Below are 25044 nucleotides of genomic sequence, written 5' to 3' on the forward strand. Positions count from 1 at the left end.
TCTAATTATTTCACTTTGTATCAGTTCGTGTAAGTTTTCCCATGCTTTTCTAAAATCTTCATACTCATTAGTTCTTACTGTGTTCTTACTATTCCATACCAGACAAGTTCCACAACTTGTTTAGCCATCCCCAAACTGACAGGCATCTGTTTGTTTCCAGTTCTTGTTACTTCCAAAAATGCTGCTATCAGTATTTTGTTGTATATGGGACCTTTCTTTTTATTCTTGACCTGTGTGGTGTATATGCCTAGCAATGGGATATCTGGGTCAAGGGATATGGATATTTTAGTCACTTTCTTAGCATAATTCCAAATTAGAAAGTGACAGTTTGTATTTGTCAATTGCTTTTCATTTTCTCAATGCACTTATACACATTTCATTTTACTATAGGAAGATAGGACAATGATTACTTCCATTTACTTTCCATTTAGTACAGGGAAGGTAAGGGATACCCAGAGTCACAGAGCTTCTTAGTATCAGAGCCAAGATGATGATTTAAATTTGTTAATTTTCTACCTATGTTCTTTCAGCTAGATATTAAATACGTTAAACTAAATACTGCACAGAAAACCAAACCCAGAAATGTGTCTATTAATAAAGTATCACTAACAAAGTTATCTACTTAGAAACATAAACACATATTTTTAATTCAATTACTTCCATCCCTAATGATTGTCCTGTATCTCTTCTGCCCTTTACAGCTGAACTCCCAAAGGTCATCTACACTAGGTGCCTCCAATTTCTCTCCTCCTTCTTTAATTCCTGAAATGTTATCCAACCATTATCATTCCACCAAAACTGCTCTCTAAAGAGATTCCAATGATTTCTTAGTTGCCAAATCCAGGGGTGGGGAACTTGTGGCCTCAAGGCCAAATCCAAAGGCCTTTCCTCACTGTTCATTCTCTTTAATCTCTCTGTAGCCTTTTATCCTCATGATCATCACAGACACCTCCCTCCACTCTTCTCACTAGATTTCTGAGACACTATTCTCTCTTAATTCTCCTCCTCAGTCTCCTTTGCTTGACCCTTATCTAGATCACACCTTTTAACCTTAGGTGTCCCTTAGGGTTCTGTCCTGGGTCGTCTTCTCTTCTTTCTTTATACCACTGCACTTGGTGAGCTCATTAGCTCTTGTAGAATCAATTATTTACCATCCCTATGCCAATGCCATATCCACTTATCCTGACCTAACCCCTCTGCTGACCTTCAATCTTGCACCTCCAACTGCCTTTGAAACATCTCAAACTGGATTCCAGCAGACATGTCCAAAACTGAACTCATTATCGTTCCCCTAAAATCCCTCCTATCTCCTTTATTATTGTGGAAAGTAACATCATCCTCCCATTCCCTCAGGCTCACAACCTAGGAGTCATGCTGGTTTGTTCACTATCTCTTACCTCCCATATCCAGTGTGTTGCCAAAGCATATTGATTTCACCTTTGCGACTTCTCTCCGATAAGCCCCCTTCTATTCTCTGATACTGCTGCTACTCTAGTGGTACCTCATGCCTGGACTATTGCAATAGCCTGATGGTCAGTCTGCTTGCCTTAAGTCTCTCTCCACTCCAATCCATCTTCCATCCTCCACCAAAGTGATTTTCCTCAAGTGCAGGTCCAACAATGTCACCTCCATACTTAGTAAATTCCATTCTTCAGGATCAAATACAAAATTTTATGTTTGGTATTCAAAGCCCTTCCTAACCTAGTCCCCTTTTACCTTTCAAGTCTTCTTAAACCTTGTTCCCCAACATGATCCAGAGATACTGACCCCTTGGTGGTTCTACAAAGAAGACACTCATCTCTTGGCTGTTTGCATTTTCTCTTGCTGTCCTATGCCTGAAATGTTTTCTCTCCTTAGTATTCTGACTACTGATCTCTCTTGCTTCCTTTAAGTCTCAACTAAAACCCCACCTCCTACATGAAGCCTTTTCCAGCCTCTCTTAATTCCAGTGCCTTCTCTTTCTTAGTCATTTCCTTTTTATCCTGTATAAAGCCTTTTTGTATATATTTATTTGTCCCCCCACTCAATTGTAAGAGCCTTGAGGCCAACAACTGCCTTTTGCCTCTTTTTGTATCCTCAGCACTTAGTATAGTGCCTGACACATAGATGATACTAAATAAATGATTACTGATAGACAAATTATAATTTTATAAAAATCTTTGGATTGAAATAATGGCACACAAAAGTGCAATTACTAGCTTTTCCCTGGTGAAGACCAAAGGATGTGTCTTTGATAATAACAATAACTTACAATCAGTAACTATAAAGAGTATGATGTCTTTGCTATGTTATTTGATGAATATTTTTAAAAGCTATAGGAAATTTCACTCTCTGTGGGTTTTAAATATCCAATAACTTAAACAATCCTCAAAAAGGGCAATAATCACATTTATTTCCTCCTTTCCCTTTGACATTTATTTTAATAGGAAGGATAGGTTAGGTTATATGAGCCTGTAGGATAATTCATTTTGGAGGAAAGAAAGGTATTTTATAACATAGATAATAGGTGAAAATATCAGTGAGTATGGTGCCAAGGGAGGCAGTGTTAAAAAAAAAAAGCGCTGGATTTTATAGTGAAAGGATTTGGGTTAGAATTCCATGTCTGGAAAGGCTTGCACAGTAATTAAATGGTATCGATTAAGACAAGAAGAAAAAAGAACAATATTCACAAGGAATAATGTGATGATACACAACTTTAAAAGGCAGCCAAATGCAGGTTTACTGCAATGACTGATCTTGGGATGAGGGAAGAGATAATGAAACACATTTCCTTGCTCTTGAGAGACATGTTTTGAGACTAGGGCTGTGTAATGTTTCACACACTAAAAGCTGCAGGCATTTTGTCAGCTGGTTTGGCTTAATCTGTTTTCATTCTTACAAAAGGCATCAATAAAACTTCAAAATCTCTTGGCTCCGCCACTAGGCCTCAATTTATCTGTAAACTTAAATGAAGACACTAGATTTTCCATCTCTAAATCTAAGTCTATAATCCTGTGTGAGAGTATAGGGGTGGGACCACAAGATGGTCTTTATGAGGCATTTGCATTAATGGTGGGGAATGGCTGAATTTTGATAAACGGAAATAAGGGGGAGGGCAGCAGCAGATAAGGCCACAGCACATTTAAGTGGGTGAGTGGACAGAGTGTGGCCTTAGAATCCAGAAGACTTGAGTTTGAGACCGGCCTTGGTTGCTTACTGGCTAGCTGCGTGACCCAAATGAGACACTTAATTCACAGGGTCATTGTGAGGATCGAATAAAATAACATATGTAAAACACTGTGCTAATGTTAAAGCACTATAGAGCAAAGAACCAGTTTGGGTGAATATTGGTAGTTAATGCTACAGTATGTTAAAGCATTATTTATCTTTTTTGCAATAAACATTAGTTGGTGGTAACAGTAGTAATGTGGCACCTAGTCTAGTGAAGGTTCTAAAATAATGCCTTAACTACAGGATTTGGGGAAAATTTTTTTTAGCAAAAACACTGACCTATTTGTATGGTGCATTCCACCTCATGGAATCACAAAGCCACAGACGTTATGAGTTCTAGAACAATTTGAATGGAATCTTCCCTCTAGTGTATCATACAGCCCTATAAATGGTCATCCAGCCTCTCCTACCTTCCTGCCTCCACAGACCATCCCCTTCCTCTCCTTCTCTCTCCCCCAAGCATGAAATGTTCTTCTTCTTCGACTCGGTCTCTTGGAATCCCTAACTTCCTTTCAGGCTGTTTGATTCCCTCTAGGTGTTAGAGTGTACATTGGTGTTCCCTCACTCCCTGTAAATTCCTTAACAGTAGGGACAATATCATTAGTATTTCGGTATCCCTACTGCCTAGCAGAGCACCTGCTGCTTAATAAGTGAACTGAATTGAAAGGTAGTTTGAGGTCAGAGTATGAATAACTTTCAATTCTTCTCCTTTCCAGTAATGACTCTTCAAAAAAAAACAAAACAACTTCAGCTCCAAAAGTATAGAGACATGTGCAAAGGTGAGAAGGGTGATGGGCTGTCCTGCACACTATTAAACTATCATATTCTATACATGTTCTTCCAATGTGGGGTGTTTTACCATAGGTGGCTAGAGGGACAGGAAGCAGAAGGAAGCAAGCAGTAAAAGCTAGTAGTTAAATAATCATTCTCTAAACATATTCTGTAAGTTCAAGATTCATTTGGATTAAGGACTTCCTCTCTGGATATCCAAGCACTTCCTAGAGGAAATGAGTCATTTACATTTTATTATAAATCATTTTAATCAGAGCAACACTTAGCTGAGACCTGCTAAATGAATTTTGATGGTTGGGATGGAAAAGGGTAAGGAGAAAAAAAATGGAGGAAGAGAAGATATTTATCATTGGTAGTCTTCTTTTATCCTCATACGAACTTTCTCTACTGGGCTTCCTCACAATTCCTTCCTCTTTATCTGGATTTGGCAATCTATTCAAATGTATTTCTGGGGCCTATCTTGTTCCCAAGGCTGAAGGAGAATCTTCTTGTAGCTCCCACAATGCTAATTTACCAGCTAGTGGCACAGTAAATAGACCACTGGGTCAGGAGTCAGGAAGACCTGAGTTCAAATCCAATGTCAGACATTTAACAGTCATATGACTTGGACAAGTCACTTTCTGTTTGCCTCAGTTTTCTACCTCAATGATTTGTTGTGCAGATCAAAGGAAATGTTTGTAAAAAGCACTTAGAACTGTGCTTAACACATGGAAAGCACTACATAAATGCTTACTTCCTTCCCTTGTTATTCCTTACCACAGTCTTGCCTATAGAAATAATAATGATGTGTGTGTGAGTGTGTGTGAGTATCAGTTCAAGGTTTACAACATGATTTACACATCTTATCTCATTTGATCATCTTATTTAATATTATCATCCCATTTTGCTGATGAAAATATCAAGGCTAAGATAGGTTAAGGCTTGTCATCACATAGCTCTTAAGTATGTGAAGAGAACCCAGTTCTTTCTTCTCTTGTTGCTCACTAAAGAAGAATGTGTAAGAGAAAAATTAAACTGGGAAGAGAATCATTAGCTAAGAAGGTGGTATCTGAGAATGGAAGTTGGATTTTTAGACCACAGCTTAAAATAAATGTGAGGGTGACAGAGTCCTGGCCAAAGATGAAAGAAACCTAACAAAGGCTGTGGATTTGCCAGATGTCTCACAAATTCAATCAAAAGGGCTTTAAATTTAAAAAGTTATGGGAGGGAGTAGAAAATGCACCCCCCCTCCAATTACATACTGTAGGGAATAGCTACAAATAAAGAAAAAGAACAGTGGCTGAGACACCCAGAAATTCATGAGAAACAGTCTAAGAAAGAGAACCAGTGGTAAAAATCTATGGGCTAAAACACATATATAAAGATGTCCAAAAGCTTAGGCAACAACCAAAAAGAATCAGAGGTCCTAACATAAGGAGGCAAGTCTAATCTCACAGTTATCAGTGAGACTTGGTGAGATAAAGTCCATGGGAGGACTATGGCTCTGGATGGGTACACCTTATTCAAAAGAAGTAAGTTAGGTAAAAGGGTGTGGGGTAGCAGTATATCTTAAAAAGGCATCCTCACAGGAGCAATCCAGGAACCAGAAGGAGGAAGCATGACAAAGTGTTTGGGTGAAGGTCAAAGGGTGGAGAAACAGAAATGGTTTTGCCGCCAGAGTATACTACAGACCACGTGGTCAGAAAGAGATAACAGACAAAGGAATCAGAGAAATGGATTCCAAATTTGGCAAAGAGGAATGATATAAAAGTGATGGGGGGGGGATCAAATAATCCAGAAATCAGTGGAGGCTTTCTCTCTGTCAAATGCAGAATATCTCCTTGACTTGCCTTAGTGATAATTTCATCATCAATCATAAAAAGACTAGGGGTTAACTAGAAATCGATGTTAGGTATTTTCCCAACTGGAGGCTTGGAGCAATTGTTACTGAACTCAGAACTTATCACCTAAAATAAAGTCCCTAAAGCAGAAGAGGCAGGAAATAAGTGGACCTTACGAGACATTATATTATTTCCCAGACTTAAAAATGAGCTTTTCCCCCCACTTTAAACAGGGCATGGAGGACAGATAGCACAAAAGAACAGAAATGGGGAGGGTGGAAGAGGCAATAGTGTCCAACAAGGCTAGAGAGATAGTTTGGGGCCAGGTTGTGTGGGGCTTCAAAAGCTAAACAGAAGAGTTTATATATTATCCTGAATAAAGGAGTCACATGTCATTTGCACTACTTGAGGAAAACTATTTTGGCAGTAGGGAATAGGATGGATTAGGATTTTGAGAGATTTGAGGCAGAAAGAACACTTAGGAGGCTGTTGTAATAATCTAGATGAAGTGTGTTTAGGGTCTTAACTCACATGGTTGCTGTGAGAGTAGAGACAGGGCCAGATATGAGAGAGGTTGTGAAGGTACAAGTCCAAGATTAGACCATCATTGGATATATGGAGTGAGAGACATGAGGAGTCTAGGGTAATGCTGAGATAATGAGTCTGGAAAGAATGTCGTTCCTTGATAGAAATGGAGAAGCTTAGAAGAGATGATGGTTTCAGGGGAAAGATGATGAGTTCAGTTTTAGATATGTTGACTTTAAGAAATATCTATAATATTAAGTTTAAAGTACACAATTGGCAATTGCGGAATTAATTGCGGAATTGGGATTAAAGCTCAGGGGAGAGACTGGGGCTGGGTATAAAGATGTGTGAGTCCTCTGCATTGAAAGGAGTTCAATCCATGGCAGCTGATAAGGTTACCAAGGAAGAGAGGAAAGAGGGAGAAAAGGGTCTAGGAAAGAACCTTGGAGAAGACCCACAGTTTGGAAGGATGATGTGGATGATGACCAAGAAGAAGCAGTCAGGTAGCAGGCAAACAAGGAAGAATAGTGTCAGGAAAACCCAGAGAGGAAGAGAGGGTAACCAGCAGGTTGAATTCAGCACATAGGATGGAGAGGAAGAGGACTGAAAAAAGACTTATCAGAATTGGCAATTAGGAGATCACTGGTAACTCTGGAGAAAGCAGTGATGAGGTTGAAGGCCAGAACACAAAGGGTTGAGGAGAGGAGCCAAAAACACTACTATGATTTTGGGTCACATTAAGATGGCCATAACTTTTAGAAAGAAGATGATAGTCCCACTAGACTCCTTCCTTATAAGACCTCACCTAGCGTATTATGTTCAATTTTGAGGATGCTGGATTAAAAATGATATTGATTAAGCTGGAGAGTGTCCAGAGAAGGTCAACCAGGAGGGTAAAAGGCCTTAAGTCCCTGTCAGAATAGGACCAGAGGAAGGAATCAGGCATGATTAACATGGTGGTAGGGAAGGGCATGATTAGACTTGTCCTGTTTGGACCCAGAAGACATAACCAAGAGCAATAGGTGGAATTCTCAAGCAAGCCACTTTAAGCTTGATGTCAGGAAAAATGTCCTAATAATCAGAGCTGGGCCTCTCCTCCTTGGAGGTCTTCAAGCACACATTGTACCATCTTGTTGAGGATGCCTTTTGTATATGGGTTGGAACGGATGGCTGCTGAGGTCCCTTCAAACTCCCTTTTTGTAAAAAAAAAAAAAAAGAAAAAGAAAAAAAAGAAAAAAAAGAATTCCAACTCTCAGAGCTAACTACAAGCAGACTGGACTGCCTTAGGAGATATGGAGATTCTCCCTAATTGGAGACTTCAAAGGATCCATCATCCTTTGGGGGTATTGTAGAAGGATTGGATTCATTGAAGAGTTGGGTTGGACTAGGTGGCTTTCAAGTCCATGCACGCACTGAGATCCCGTAATTTTTTCAAGTCCAGTCACTTATTCATTATGCTCTTTAGTAGGTACCGCATTATGCACTGATTGATTTAGGGAATGAAAAGGATAGGATTGGGAGGAATACATGATAATAGAAAAAAATCAATAAAGTTAATTTTGGTACATGTCAATAAAATTAAAAGTTGATTGATAATGGACTACCTAGTCTAAAATATACAGGAACTAATTGCTAATATTTTAATATTAAATGTTAAAACATTAATTTAATGTAAAATGTAAGGGCATATTAGATATTTAAAATATCCTTTTTTCTTGAAAATAGATGCTATGATGATTTAGTTTTTTTAAAAAATGAACTCTGGTTTGCAAAAAGTAATTGAAATAATACTTTGAAACCATTCTACTTGAGGTATTTTGCTTTTATATCTCCCAATACTGTAATACTACATACTAGAATATATGTTATTTCTGTCATGGACTTCTTTGAGACTCTGGTGAAGACTATGGTTCTTTCTCACAAGGATATTTTTAAATATATAAAATAAAATTGATAGCATTACAAAGGAAACTATGTTGCAATATTTATCAAAATACATTTTAGAAAATCAAGTTCATGCACCTCAGATTTACAACTCTTACTAGAAAGCGTTCATATTCAACACTTTAATATGTACTTTATTTTTACAAAGCATCCTCATTAATAAATTGATGTTAAATAAAGGGCCACTAAATATACTGATGACAGAATCATATACTCATTGACCTAGAGCTAGAAGGGAATTCAGAGAGCATGTAATCCAACCAGCCCATTTTACAGATGATGAAACGAAGGCCTAAGTGACATGCCCAGAGTCACACAGATAATAATCATCAGAGGGAAAATTTGAACCCAGGTCCTCTGATTCTATACACATTGTGCTTTCCACTGTACCATATCTGGAAGATATCTTAGGAAAGGTAATTTGATAAATTATTACATGCGTAACCCACCTAACATGATGTTAAGGTAAACAATTTTGTAGGGCTCAGTTGGTTATAAGAACTTACTAGACGGGAAACTTTATGACAGCCACTAGTTAGCATCTTAAAAATTTCTGCATTTTATTCAATGCCCTAACACAACTGATACCTTAAATGTTTGTTGAATTGAGTTTCACAAATATGGTGAATTTATAGAAGAGACTAGCTATATGGTATTATTGATGGTATTAAAAATGACTTTGGTCATGGCAATAACATGCATGTCTGGCTGTGTAATTTAAAATACATATGTTAATAAAAAATATTCAGCCATTAGTTGGAGATAATGGCTGGTAGATTACATGACAAGAAAAAAGGTAGCAATAATTTTTGCAAACCCACCATTTTCTTTCAAGGATGCTTGGGATAATCCATTTCCAGAGCTAATTCCTATGGCATAAATCAATGATTAGACATTAGTCAAAAGATTAAAAATCGATTATTTCCTCAATTTTAATGTATAAAACATTAAGCTTATAAATGAAGAAATATTTACTAAAAACCCTCCCAAAGTGGTCATAATGGCATACTAAAGTTTCAAGTTATTTACTCATTAAGGTTGCTTTGCAGAAAATGTTTAATCAGAATTAATGTTTTTGAGACAAATGTTAAACCATCAAAATTATATTAAATTTTTAAAAAGTCATACAATGTGAACAAAATAAATGAAGAAATACATGCAAAAAATAAGATCTTTTTATAAGTTAATTTCCTTTTATCCTACATAGATTCCTTGGGTTCATATGTAATCTTCAGACTTATTTTTGAAAAATAAGACACACTGCATTCTTTTTGTGGTTGTTCAGTCATTTCAGACTCTTCATGATCCCTTTTGGGATTTTCTTGGCAGAAATACTGCAGTGGTTTGCCATTTCCTTTTCCAGCTTATTTTACAGATGGGGAACTGAGGCAAACAAGGTTAAATGACTTGCCCAGGGTGATACAGCTCACTAGTAAGTGTCTGAGATCGTATTTGAACTCAGGAAGATGAGTCTTCCTGACTCCAGGGCCAGCACTTCATCCACTGCACCTCCTAACTGTCCCACACATTACATATGGAGATTATTTTTCAAATGTTGGAAATTAAAAAAAAAACCACAATTCTAAATTCTCATAAATTCTAAATATAACATCTCAATCTGTTTTTAAAAATCTATAAAAAATTGGGTCAATGGTTTCTTTTTTCTTTTTGGGGGGAGAGGGGAGGAAGATTGTGAGGTAGGAAGGGGAATAATGATTATATTGATACGAATAGCTCATATTTATATAATGCTTTGAAGTGTATAAAATACTTTTCATACAATTTCATTTGAAAAGACAGCAGGGGCAAAGGGGGAGGACTGGGAGGAAGGGAAATGGAATGAAGAGCTTTTTGCTTCTCTTCTGTCTTACATATTCTCTTTTCTGGGTAATAGTCTAGACCTCTGTATTACCACTTACCCAATGGTTGAGAGACTTGCCTCTGCATGTTTTTCTTGTTTGAAGCAACAAGGAAAACCAATAATTTTGTTTCAGAAGGCAAGAATTATTGAGTAATATTTGTTTGAAATTACAGTTAAAATAATAATTTGATGTTTTTCAAATATGTGATTTTTCCTGATGGTAAACCAACAAGGCAATATTCTATGTGCTTAGTCAACTGAAGACTCAATAAAAAGACCACAGGTTAGACAGAAAGTTATTTGATGAAAATAATTGACGATTTGCATCAACAGATTATATAAAATAAGCTATAAATATCATAAGGATGATTTAAGAATTCATTGGAAACAATTTACCTCATGTCATATTGAAAGCATCTGAAATAAACTTTCTTCAAAGAAAGCTACAATCAACACAGTTCATCAAAAGCAACAAGAACAATAGAGGAAAATCCAAAGGGAAAGAGCAGTATACCAAAGAGACCAGAAAACAACTGTCTCAATTTTCTGCTAGTGAGCTTGCGGATGACCGAAGCCAAAAAAAAAAAAAAAAAAAAAAAAAGGGAAGTAAATGTCTGTGTCAAGAAGCAATCAAGCAAATCGTTTTGATGTTAGGTTACTGAACAGATCTGGTGCATTTTAATCAGCGAGGGCATTTTAATTTATGAAAACATTTTGATTAGAAGCAAAGATCATTGGCAACAGTGTCACAAACCAGCACAAATAATGACCAGGTAACCAACATTAGTTTGTTTACTTTTAAATATGAATTTTTACATAGGGGAGAAAAAAGGGAAGCTTGATTATGCTGACCTACAACATATGCGTGACCAGTGTCTTCAACCGATGAGGAGTCTGATTCATGCTTTCTCCTTTCAGGGCTTCTACTTAAACTTGCAACAGACTTTGAACTAAAGTGGTAGGGGAAGGAAGGTAGGAGGAGGAAGAGTCAATTAAAAAAACTGGCAAAAATAATAACTGAAATGTCAAAAACAACAAACAAAAATGTACAGATATATATACATGTAATGTGTATATATCCATATATATATGTATATATGAAATTCACAAAAAGGAGTCTGGGTAACTTAACAATGATTCTTACTTATTGAGTTTCCTGAATCCTGCCACACACTCTGTCTCTGGCCGCGCAATCTGCTGAGATGGTTTTCCCACCAGCTCCTCATTGGCTTGTGGTGGGGAGTCAACGTTGTCAATAACACTTTTTTGATGAGGATAGAGAGAGACCTGACTGAGATCATGGTAGGATTTGCTCATTCCGCTGGGCCTTTCCTCCCATGATGTTTTTTCACTCCTTTCTTTTGAACTGCCTTGCAGTGGCTGGTACAGGGACAACTCCGAGCAGGACAGTCTCTTCAGAATCTCGGCTTGAACGGACAAAGGCCGAACAGCCAGTTTGTTCAGCGTGCTGCTGGCCAGGCTGCCGGTGCTGACTGCACGCCCCATAGTGTATCCTCTAACAGAATCTCCTTGGAAGTTCAGACTCCTAAACGAAGCTCTCTCTACAAGGAAATAGGATGGCTTTACCAGACTGCAATGTGAAAATAATTTTACTTGAAGACACCTTAACTGATGAAGTAAACGTGTGCACACAGACAATTGGTAACTTTTTGGTTGCCGGCCTAAGGACATGGCTGAGCAAGAAAAGATTTTAACCATGGTTCTCAGGGTCCTGGCTTTAATTCCAACCCATTTGGCTTAACTCACCTACATCTCCTCATGGAGCATCTCTCAGCCCTAACACCTACAGGAATTATTATCCCTCATTCCAGATAGCTCCCAAAGATGGGATACTTCCTTAATTTGAGATGGCTGAGAATAGCACGGTACATGTTTTGGGAAGTTTTCATCCTTGAAGCTACTTGGTATTTTCACCAAAGTTTATGAATTCATACTTATGTTATTTAACATAGTGCATAAGATGGCAAGAAATCTACAGAAGTTGTTCAGTCAATTGACTGTGAAGCCTGTAAAGTCCATTCTGTGTATCCAAGCCATGAGGCTCCTGTTGTCAGATCAAGCATTGGCTCTGGAGTCGACTGAACACATAAGAATCTGTTGTAGAAAACCGATTACTGTATTCCCTTCACAAGAATAGCCTTATAGGTGTGGACCATTGCTTAGTCTTTTTAAATGTACCTAGAGATGATTCAGCAGGCACATGGGAGATTTTAGAATCCTAAGACATCAGAATAAAGCAAAAGTGGTCAGGTTTTCTTTGGACAGTGTGTTCTCAATATTATTTTTGTTTTAACATCTAGAAAAGGGGTCAATTTCTCATTTCAGTTTTTAGATGAAATATCTGGGGGGTAATAAGTCATTTGCCTATGAACTCTGGGAAAAGTTGTAGTTTTGTTGAAATACTATACCTTTGCCTAATCTAATTTTTGCACTTATTGTGTTTTAGTGTATTTATAAGTGGTGAACTCAGTTTCTGAAATTAAGCATTTCATCTGCAATTAAAATTTTTTTTCAGTCTTGTTAGAATTTCTATTATCTATACAAAATAAGACAGGGAGGCAATGATTCCGGAGAAAGACACAGTGGTAAACATATACACAGAAAAAGATATGTTTTGAGGTCTGCTTCTACACAAAAAAAGAACTTCAATGTCCTCTTTTAACAACAGAAACCCAAGTTTGTATTTCTTACAGTCCACATTTCTTTAAGCTAATAGCTCCTGCCACACTGATGACTTCATGGCTGGATTTGGATGGGTCACTTCCAGCAAAGTGAAATGTCAGACAGTCTCTCAGTGTTTTTATTTATGTACATGATCTGGGAATCTCGTTATGTCCAAGCTTTCATAGAGGATCCTTTTATTTTAGCATATTAATCCAATGCCTGTAAGACGTGGAGCAGAGAGAAACTTTTAGGAACTTTTCTAAGCATTTGCTAGCCTGATGAACGAAGCAGTGTCACTTGCTATTTGAATTTGGGGCCATTAAGAGTAATCAATACTCTCCCATGTAAATGAAAAACAAACACGGAAAGGAATAGCAGATTTCGCCTTCTGAAGCATTACCGACCTTCATCTCTATTCAAAGGCAGGAAAAAGGTCAGGAGAAAGATTAGCGGCTTCTATCTCTCTCTCAAACCTCATGTGGGTTCAGCATGAGGTAGGAAGCAGCATACCACATCTGCTAAATTAGATAGTATTTTGGAGCCTATTTTGACATCAAGATATTATATTTCCCTAAAGCCTCATCTTATGGATCAGCTGGAAGGGATGTAAGTTACATAGGAAGCCCGAAAGTTGATGATGAGGGCTTTTCAACTTCCACCAGCCAAAAGAAAGCAAGAGGGATGCCATTTATTATGCATGGATAGAACCTTCCTGCTCCCATTAAAATCATAAAAGTAAAATAACAGAGCCACTAAATAGTGCTTTTTAAAAAAAATCAAAATTTATTTTACAATCTAGATTTTTTTTTCTATTCTCCAAATGAAGGGCTGAGTTGCAGAATGAAGACATAAAAATGAGTTGGCATATATTTAGTAACATTTTAGAAGAAAGAGAACCTTTTGCATTTCCAATTTTATCTCTGTATGCCAAAATATCTTTTAAATATAATGCTATTATATGTCATCTTTCCTGACAACTTATCCATATGTAGATTATTTCAGATGATGGGCTCAAGGTTGAATTTTTATCTATTTCAACACAATCATAGGATAAAGTGTATTCCTAACTCCACCCAGCCTTGCCCTCTGGAATGGTTTTTTCCATAAGCAACAAACTTCCCTTCATCTGAAATCTTTTCCTCTTCTACTCCTTCCATCTACAGGCTCTTACTGAAACTTGGCTTCCCCTTGATGACACAGCCTCTCTGGACATGTTTTCTAGTACTGGCTGCACCTTTACTCATTCCCCTCAGCATACTGGTCAAGGAGGGGGAGCTGGAATACTCCCTGTTCTCCACTGCCACTTTCAGGTTCTCCTCCTTTCCCCATCACTCGGTAATCTCTCTTCCTTTGAGGCTCATGCTGTTTACATCTACCACCCAATCAAAATCCAGGTAGCTGTTGTCTATAGAACCCCAGATCGTGCCAACTAACTGTAGGTGTCCCTCAGGATTCTGTCGTGGGCACTCTTCCCTTCTCCCTCTATACCACTCTACAATCAGCTTCCATGGATTTAATTACCATCTCTATGCTGATGATTCTCAAATCTACACATCCTACCTCAAACTCTTCGCTGACCTCCAATCTCACATCTCCAATGTCCTTTCATACTTCTCAAATTTTATGTTCAGTAGACAGCTTAATCTCAACATGTCAAAAATGGAACTCATTATCTTTCTACCTACACCTTAGCTCCCTCTTATCTTCCCAGTTACAGAGGAGGGCAACATCATCCTCCTAGTTCCTCAAGCTCACAAGCTAGAAGTCACCCTGGATTCCTCACTATCTCATACCCAATCTGTGGCTAAAGTCTATCAATTATATCTTTGCAATATCTCTTGAATATGCTCCCTTCTCTCCTCTGACACTGCCACCATTCTAGTGCAGGTTCCCATCACCTCACACTTGGATTATTTTACAGCAGCTCGCTGGTGGATTTGCTTTCCTCAAGTCTCTCCCCATGCCAAACCATCCTATATTCAGCCACAAAAATGAGTTTCTTAGAGTGCAGGTCCAACCATGTCACACCTCCCACCCCGCCCCCTCCCCACATTCAACAAATTCTAGTAGCCTCCTTTGTCCTCTATGCTCCAAAGGCTATGTTTGGCATTCAAAGCCCCTCATAACCTAGTACCCTCCTATCTTTCCAGTCTTCTTACACCTTACTCCCCAATATGTACTTTTCATTCCAGTGACATTGGTCTCTTGGCTGTTCCACAAACATAGCACTCCATCTCTTAGCTCTGAGCATTCTCCCTGCTGTGCTCCATGCCTGCAATGCTCTCCCTCCTCCACTCTATTGACCTCTCTGGCTTCCTTGAAGTCCCAACTAAACTCCCACCTTACACAGGAAAGCCTTCCCCAAGCCCTCTAAATTCCAGTGCCTTCCCTCTGTTAATTATTTCCTATTTATCTGTTTATATCTATTTATTATTCCTATTTATTTATAGCTTGTTTTGTATGCATTTTTTTTTTCGCATTGGACTGTAAACTTCTTGAGTCCAGGGAATGTCTTTTGCCTCTTTTTGTATCCCCAATGCTTAGTACAGTGCCTAGCCTGAGGTAGGTGCTTAAAAAATGTTTCCTGATTGATTACAGATTAAGAGTTGGAAGGGACTTTCTATGTAATGGAGTCCAAACCTATATTTACATAGATGAAAGGAAGTTAATTGACTTGAACAAGGTCAGATGTGGCGGAGCCAAGATTGGAACCCAAACCCTGTGCTCTTTCCACCCCGGTAAATCCCTGAAATTCCAACACTTTTCTGAAAGTTCTAGGAATCTCTTTAAAAAAAATCAGAACATATCAAAGTAACTGAATTTTACTCTTGACTACAAAAGCCCAGAAACAGATTTATCTATCCTTCAGGTAAGTTGATTTGTCCTATTTGCAAGAATCAGTATGTTCTCAGAATCTGACTTGTGGAATTCTGCACAATCAAGCTTTGCTCCATCAGGGGATTACATGATGACAGATCTAGAACTGAAAGGCACTAGACTAACCCTAAAAAGCACTAGAATTAGACCACGTATTCTAACCCTCTCATTTTAAAAATGGGAACAATGAAGCCCAGTGTTCTTTCCAACATGCCATCAGGTCTCTGAATTAGAGCTTTCAATTCAAAGTCAACTCTTTTCTACTTAACGACCTTCAAACATTTTTATAAACATGCAACCAAAAGATAAAAATAACTTCCCTTGATGACAATGAAAATTTTATATTCAGTATTTTCCTTTGTCTGAGTAAAAAGGGGACAAATGAAGTCCTAGAATGATTTTAATCTTATAATATTCTATAATGTTTACCAAAAGAAATTATATCATCTGGTTTTGTTTTTCTTTTACCATAAATGTAGCCTGAGCTAATCCTCATACTTATAATATGCATGGTACCTCATTAAGAGCAGGCCTCTGACTTTAGTATTTTATATAGTCATATCACCATATCCACTTCAGATCAGGAAGTTGGCACTTAAGGTGGCACTGGGTCAGAGAGAGGCGGGAATACAAGACCAGCACTATTGCCAGTATGTCCCATTGCCTCTAGTAGACCCTAGCTATTAGGAACAGCCTCCAAAAACACCAATATACTTCTCAAACCTGAAAAAAAGTGTTAGACACACAGTAAACCGAGGCAGAGAAGGACAAATTCACTTAGGCTACTGCTTTCATTGCTCTTTAAAAAGCCCATCTTTAGTGTGAGTAGGAAGCAAGGGAGAACACTATCAAGCTGATTCAAAGCAACAATTATTTTTCAGAGGAGGTTAAAAAAAGTGTGTTTGTGTGTGTGTGTGTGTAAATTTTTTCATGATTTGCTTTGAAAAGTGTTAGAAAGTAGAGACCAGATAATGAATAGAGTTCTCAGCTTCCCTCTTAAAAAGTAGATTACTGGGACAGAACACAGCATACGTTGTTAGACAAAGATCCCGGGTGCGTTGTTTTTGCTATAAGGTTTTCTTTGCTAAAAAGGCAGGGTTCAATTTGGAGAAAGAATGAAGGAAGAAAACAAGAAATAGAAAATAAAAGTGTAAGAGAATAGAGAAGAAATAGAGATTCCAAAATTTCATGAAACAGCAAAGAGGACCGTATTCCATCTAAGTCGGAAGTTTTGCTACTTGTAAAAAAGCGGTAAAAATTTACCATCTCATCAAATCTCATGTAGATGATACCAATGCCAGTTCTAACAGTCATAATTTTATTTTTAAGAACCTTTTAGCATTTTGTCTACACAAGGCAATCTTTACTTTGACTTTTCACATTTTGTTTGTGTGTATAACAAGTTTGTAGGAGATGAGACAGGCATAGTATTCCACTGCCGCCCTCCCCCAAAGATTTTGTTATAAATAATGTTTCAGCCTTAAGAATTTTATTTTGGATTATTTACAATGGGATATTTGTCCAAGCAGGTAAATGGATAAATATAACAAGACTAATACATAATAATATAATTACAGTACACACGGAATGTGGAAAGCAGGAAAGGATAAATTTCTAGTATGGTTATCCACCCATATGATCCTGGAGGCAAAATCTTGACTTGGCGAATTCAGAATGGGGAGAAGGAGATAAAGATTCCTGGATGTTCTTTTAGGATCTTTGTTTGGATTGATTCAAAATAATCCCAACTTTATAATGTTTCATTTCAAAATAGAACCTAGTATATAAGAACTTCATGACTTTTTTTTTGTCGTCATTTTGCTTCCGTAGAGGACAATACACAATAGGGGTTTAATTGCGATTTTCTTATCTTTGACATAGAAATAATAACACTTGTAGCATTTACTTCGCAGAGTTGTTATGAGGAAAGGGCTAGAATTTGAGTAATTGTTATTACTTCTGAACAATATCATTTTTTATTCTGAAAAAAATTCAGATTTTTGAAGCCATTTCTACTTTCCTGGTTCACTACCTATTTCTGGGAAGTAGAATAGCTGCTTTAATAATTTACACTAAGGGAGATCGGTCTCATGTTATCTTAGTCCTGAAACAGTCACTCGTAAAATTATAGATCTATCAGTGTAGGTCAGTTAATGTCCACCTACAAAACTGATACAGCATATTAAGTTCTGGTCCCACCAACATACCACTTCCACTCCTAACATTTAGACCTTGCATATGCCCCCATACGTGGAATGTCTTCTTCCTTAAAACATATCCAAATCCTACATATTCTTCAAGGCTTCACAAAGATTCCCTTGATGCAATTCTATCATTTTTTTTTTGAGGGGGAAGGCAGGGCAATTGGAGTTAAGTAGCTTGCCCAGGGTCATACAGCTAGTAAGTATGCCAAGTGTCTGAGGCCAAATTTGAACTCAGGTCCTCCTGACTCCAGGGCCGGGGCTCTACTCACTGTGCCACCTAGCCACCCCCCTTGACATACTTCTAAGACTTAATGATTTCCTTTCTCTTCTTTATTTTATAGTTTTTATGGTATATGACTGTACAATTTAGGTTTCAATTGCATACTATCTTCATATATATGTGATATATATGTGTGTGTATATATATATGTATATGTGTATATCTATATCTATATATACACACATATCTCCATAAATATATAAATAAATATACACACACACTCACTTACAGGTATTTTAGTCTTATCTCTACTTAGACTATTAAGAGTACTTGGAGTTAGGTAGCCCCTCTCCTTGTCCCCTCCAGAAAAACACACACGCGCACGCGCACGCGCGCACACACACACATACACAAAATGAATGATAATGATGCCACACAAGAGACACATCACAAAGACACATTACCCCCTAGACAAATTCCTTTTGATTGATCTGAGATACAGTCCAATGCTCAAGGCTGGAGAAATACAACAGGAGATGAATATAGAGTCAAATTCTTAGCTTCATTTATGATTCTGTTTTTTAAATTTGACTAGGTAAGATTCTATGTACATCAGTTTCTCTACTTCTTAGGTGGTCATTTGAAAAAATCTTCCCCCTAAAAGAAATATATGCATAGATATGATTATCTTGTAAAATCTTCTAGGTCTTACCGATATCTAGGGCATCTTGGTTACTTTGTCTTGTTCTCATTTGCAGCTGGAATTTGTGCTGGGAAGAACAGAGATGTAGGAGGTACTGACAAACTTTACTGTTATTGGTCTGGAACGTATGCTTTATTTCATCAGATGTATTCTGCAGGGTGATTTTCTTTTTCTACAACATTAAACAGAATGATTAATCATAAGGATATTTTGATATTTCAAAGGAAAGTTAATCTCATAATCTTATAACATGGCCTTTAAAGATGGAAACATGGTTTTTTAGGGGGAGAAGGGAAAAAAAGGGGTCTGTGATGTTCATTAACTCCCTTGCATTTGGTGCAGGTTGGCAACTCCTTTGTAATGTACAGATAGCCTCAGTTTCTTGGGTCATTAAAGAGGTTAAGTGACTTTCCCATGGTAGCAGACACTTTCCTGACTGAGGTCACCCTTTTATCTACTATGACGTTGCCTCTCTTATGTTTTATTATTTATAGCTGTTTTTTTTGACTGTTGTGAATACTTATAGATGACGTAGTTTATCACTTTTAGGGGGAGTGGCTGAAGCTTGTGTCTAAGAGCTCCAGTCTACTATCTAACTTTTAAGAATTGTACTTATTTCACATTTCGAAGAATGCATGTCTTTAAAAATACTGCTTCAGTTAATGTAACAAACTATGATCCTACATTAGGAGTCATTTTAAGCCACAAATTAAATCAATATTGACTAGCACTTAAAAGCACAATCATCTAAATCAGGTATCAAGACAGGAAGAGATCTCATGATGAGCGTCCTGAAGTCTATGGAAGGAGTTTCTTCAACAACAAAATTTGTTGGAAAAGGAATGATAAGGGGTCTTTGTTGCCCTGTTTGTGAAATGCCAGGCAAAGAGCCCAATTCATTATTGGTGACTGAGGGGAGGGGGGCTCAGTGCCATTGGGGCAACATTAAAGTGACCCTGCCAGAGGACAAGGCTGGTGAGGGGCAAACAGGCAGGGCTCTGCTGGTACAAGCCCAAAAGATGTACTGGTGATGACCTAGACAATGGAATGTACTCTGCCAAGTTCAGAAAAAGGACAGCCCCAAGTTCATATTCTACCTTACTTTTCAATGCTTTTCCTTTTGTAGGATTTACAAGAGAAATTTATTACAAAAAAGAAAAACAGCCAAAGTCTTTGCCAGAGAGTATCATCACCAAGAGATTTACTTTGATCAAATGATGAAGGGTATCAATGCTGTTATATCGTTCTAGGTTCTGCTACTTTGTTTTATACGTTCTATATTTTAAGTTTAAAAATTCTGGCATGTGGTCTTTGATGTTTTGGTCTGCCTGAGGACTGGGCTAAGGTACCCTGAGATGGAGATGTATAATGTGCTGCAGGTGAGTGGTTGGCAGGGGTTCATGAGTCAGGAACATGGGCAGAAAGAACCACACTGGTTCTGGGATCCTGGTCCAAGGCTGAATCTTCTCTGAAAGGCAGCCCTCAGAACACCTAGCTATCTTATTCTTTGCAGCTAGTTCCTGGCAGACCTGACTCTTCCTAGGCTTATACACACACATCAAACTTCACCCAAGGGTGAAGCTGCACTGATGGTATGGAGTCACTCAGTGTGACAGACACGTGCAGGAGAGTCCAGAGTGGAATTCTTACGTCCATCTTCAGGCATAATATCAAACTGAAGCAGAAGAGCACCACCCTTGACTTGATAGGTGTACAAACATCTTTGGGCTGGGCACACATCTGGGTCCTACAGAAACCCTCATTATAGAAGCCAGGTTGATCAGGGATGAGCTTGCCATCTGTTGTTTCTTTTTCCTTTTTCTTCTTCTTGGATTTCTTCCCAAATGGCTCTTCATCCAGTGCTGGGCGCAGGTCCAGCTCCCTGAATGGACACCAGAGAGATGTGTAAAATAAGTCAAGGCCGGTTAAGATGTCCTTCAGTCTGGGTCTCCCTATTAGTTCAAATCTGCAGCTGGGCTAACTTTTTCAGGAGTTATTTTCATTCTTCTTTTGTTATGACAAACTCCTCCAGGTAGACAATTGCATCACAAATATCCACATAGCAGTCATGGCTGCCTCAGGTGGCCTGAAGAACTTCAGCCAACACTTCTTGTTCTGACTCTTCTTTGGGGGCTTCTTCATCCTGGGCTTGCTCACTTGCTAGGAGAGGTAAAGCTGCCGGGGAGGTTCATGAGTCAACAGAGAATTAGAGTCAGCAAACACTTATTAAGTGCCTACTATGTGCCAAGTACCATGTTCAATGCTGGGGATCTAACAGTTTGGGCTCTAAAGATTACACTTTGATTGGGGAAGACTACACATACAGAATCTTGCAGCCAGGGTGGGAAATGATCTGAGGAGGTGTGCATTACAGAGTTGATTTCATCTTGCAAGATGAGTTTCTGGAGATCGTGAGATCCAGGAGAAGAGCCAGGTAGGAAATAGTCTGGCCAAGATGTCCCTGCCTGGACTCCAGGCATCAGCTCTTGCTCCCAGGAGCGGGATAAGAGAACAATTCATTGGCTCCCGGTCAGGAGGCCTCGGGTGGCTGCCCAGTTGGCTATCTAGTACACTTGTGGGTCCTCTTTCCTGAATTTTCCAGATGGGGAAATCAGGAATGAGGGAAAGATACAAAGGCAATCCAGTTAGTAAATGAGAAAGTGAATGGAAGGAAGCTGTAGAGAATTTTGCTTTTTCCAGTGCCTAGTAGTCAGTAAGTCTGGTAGTTGAGTCTGCTAGCAGCACAGTTACTTTCTGATGGAACATCATTCCAAATTTAGCTTCCTTAATTTTATTCCTTCTTTCGCTCTACTTACCTTTAAAGCACAAATTAACTTATTGGTCCTCACAACCACTGTGGGAAGTAGGAAGTAGAGATCAGAGGGGTCTTAGAGGTTTTCTATGCCAATCCCCCTGTGCAGGTGGGACTATTTACATAGTAAATACCACCAGTCACAAAGGCTAAGGTAGGTCTTTTTCTTTAAATCAGACCTAATTAGCTCACGGGACTGAAAGTCCAGTTCTCTAACGGAGCTTCCTGGCTACATGGGTACAGAAAAACGGGCACAGGGAACCTGAGCTGTTCTTTCTAACTGGTATGACAAAATACCACATGGAAACTGAGCAACACAATCGAGGCAGTACCTTACTGATTCTCCCTTCCCTGCTCTCAATGTCCTTGCCCTGCTGGGGCTAAGGAAACTGCTATTTGCTAATTGGATATTCTACAAGGATCTCATTTTTTTTCCAGGTTCAAACTCAGGCCCCAGACCGAACTGCTATGGCCCTCATTTTACAGACAAGGAATTAGAGGGATGATGAAGGTGAGGTGACTTCCCAAAGGTCACATAGGGAGTAAGTGGCAGAGCTTTCCAGGCCTTCTGACTACAAAGTCCCACTTTCTACTGCCTTCTCTCATTTTTTTTTACAGACGATGAAATCGAGGTGCATCCAGGATAAGTGACTTGCTCACGGCTTCTAGTCTAGTTCAGTTTAGGAATAAAGTGCTTACTTAGTGCACTGATTGGTATAACATAGGTGCTAAATAAATGTTTGTTGACAAGCTCTGATTGGAGCAAGAAATCTGAATTCTAAAGTTGTGAATTTCCCTGGCTGAAGTATTCACATTTGCAGTAACGGGTTTAAAGTGTAACGCACTGGTGTATAGCAGCACACCAAAGGGCTAGACAGCATTTGCTGCAAAATAGCTCCATATAAGGGAGAAACTGGAAACTGTAATCATTTTGCTAAGTCAAATCACAGTTGTTTCCATAAAGAAGTAGACCTGATGTGACCTAAAATTGGTTTCACTTTATTTGTCCATTTTGAGAGAAGTCTTTCATTACCTCTAGTGGTAATGAAATTGTATTTTAAACAAATACTACTCAAGCCCTTGTCCCTTTTGGTGATGACTTTTCTATTTCCCTGTGAGCAGTGGTGGAATTATAAAGAATAACCCACTGACATTTACATAGGGTCTTAAAGTTTGTAAAGGGTTTTGCATACATTACCTCATTTGGAGTAAAAATAAGCTTAGATTGTATCAAGAGCTTAAGGCAAGAGACAAAAGACTTTAGGATAAGTGAGCCCCTTTAAACTCAGGATGAAATTACCAGGGGGAAGTTATAGATTCTGTTTCAGGAAATTTTAAAGGACAGGTTGGTTCCGGGCTGGTCCTAAATCATGAGACTATGACAGACTCAGCTAGAGACCAACACCAGAATGACTGGGCTATGTTCAGCTTCTGATAAGCTCCACATAGGAAGAAGGCTTACCATCTTCTGTGGGTAGGGCCTAAAGTCTTGACTCATATCAGATCATTTCTAGTCCTAAAGACTTTGGAAAGATGATTCTAGCAAAGCACCCTGAAGGCAGAAATTATTTCATTTTTGTTTTTGTATCATCAACAAGCACTACAGCTACAGCACAATGTTTGACACATAGCAGGTACCTAATTAATGTCTGCTGACTAATTTCTGGAACATTTAGATCACTGCTCTAATAATACTTGGAGGAGTGATGTTAATTCCATGATTTTTAGAGGAAATTAATTCCCTTCCTTCTCCCTTCCCCCTCAAAAAACCCACTCACTGTACACAGAGTATATTGAATCTTTTACAATGAATCCCAAAATGATTAGTTTCAACAGGTTCTTATAACCTGGGAAGTTCTCCAGGGCCTACCTGAAAGTCTAAGGCCAAAAGCAAATGGAAGACTATTTCCTGATAGGACTCATTGCCACTAACAAGTTGTATTCAATTAGAATGGTATCTACCTTTGGCAACAAAACGAACTGAACTTTCTGACCCTTGTCCAATTCCAAATTTATTTCTATTCCACGTGTAATCAGGAGGCTAGTCAAAAATTTTCCCATCTTCACTAAATTCTGCCAATAGAAGGGTTTTGGGCTACAAACTCTGATTTATACAAAATGTTAGTGTTAGTTAACCAAACAATCTGACAATTAATTAAGAATTTCTATGATTGATCTCCTAAAATATTTTGGTAGGAAAAAAGAAAACATCCCAACAGCATCAGACCTTAAGCATGAATAAGTTCTTAGAGGTCATATCGTCATCCTCAGCAGTGAAGATCTAACTCCGCTCAATTCAACAATGATTATGTGTACTACATGCAATAAATTACATTAATACATTTCACTAAAAGTTTCCAATAAACATGGCAAAAAATATACAAAACTGGAAGTTAAGTCGACATACAGAAAAAGAAATCTTCCTGGTCTCTCTCCATGGGAAGCGAAGCACCAGGGTTCTGGTCCCATTGTGCACCTCAAACACAAGGACGCCTTTAGAACAGATGCCAAGAAGTATTCCTGTTTGAGACTTCTTTTCTGGGTGCACACGATGAAAATGAACGCCATACTCTGTCAGTCTTTGGCAGACCTATAAAAGAAAGGCAATTAATTCCATAGACATAAAAAGGAAATAAGTGGAAAAACAAAACTATAATATTCACAAGAGTCTCTAAACTAGTAAAGATACTGAACTAACTAGATCTAACCCCAACCCACCTCTCCAACTCCCCATCTCATCCCCCACTGTCAACTCTATTCCTCTCATATTGAATTTAAGATCTGCCTGTTCCTATCACTCTGCCCACCAGGACTTCAGTTCCATAATTAATTAATTTTCTTTTATTTTACACTTCTTCCTCTTGTGTGATTTCCTTCTGTTTCCTTCTGTTGGCAATGACAAAGAGACCTGGTCCCCACAGATGACACTACCTCCATGAGGACATTTTCCAGTACTTACTGCCCCTCTTCTATCTCCTGACTCACAAATCCCAGAAGAGGAGTCAGAATACCTTTTTCTCCCTGTTGCTACTTCAGGTTGCCTCTGTCTTCACTGACAAACTCTATCCAAATTTATCAAAAAATTGTTATCATCAATTGTTATCATCAGCCCCAGGTAATTCATTCTCAATTTCCATGGAATCCAGTGCCTGGGTTAGTCTTTTCCTCTATACCCAAGGTCCCTCAAACATTATTACTTTTTGGTTCCTCAATCTACTCTACTGACCTCTTCTTGAACTTTGAATCCAGTGCCTGGGTTAGTCTTTTCCTCTATACCCAAGGTCCCTCAAACATTATTACTTTTTGGTTCCTCAATCTACTCTACTGACCTCTTCTTGAACTTCACCTCCCCTATCCACAGGAATCATAACATTCTTTTTTCTTTTTGTTT

The 25044-nt window shown here is 38.4% G+C and overlaps 1 protein-coding gene across 1 annotated transcript in view; it reads right to left on the reverse strand.

Moving 5' to 3' along the window:
* The window catches only part of PTPN13 (protein tyrosine phosphatase non-receptor type 13), a 206378-nt gene that overhangs the window by 57591 nt on the left and 123743 nt on the right, over positions 1–25044 (reverse strand). The window contains exons 16-20 of the mRNA XM_036763757.1: positions 24061–24243; positions 18851–19013; positions 11297–11714; positions 11005–11102; positions 9113–9160 (exon numbers count right to left, since the gene is read on the reverse strand). Coding sequence (XP_036619652.1) covers positions 9113–9160; positions 11005–11102; positions 11297–11714; positions 18851–19013; positions 24061–24243 — 910 coding nt within the window. The remainder of the gene's footprint in view (positions 1–9112; positions 9161–11004; positions 11103–11296; positions 11715–18850; positions 19014–24060; positions 24244–25044) is intronic.

The sequence above is a fragment of the Trichosurus vulpecula genome, chromosome 6 (assembly GCF_011100635.1).
Source record: "Trichosurus vulpecula isolate mTriVul1 chromosome 6, mTriVul1.pri, whole genome shotgun sequence".
Lineage (NCBI taxonomy): Eukaryota > Metazoa > Chordata > Mammalia > Diprotodontia > Phalangeridae > Trichosurus > Trichosurus vulpecula.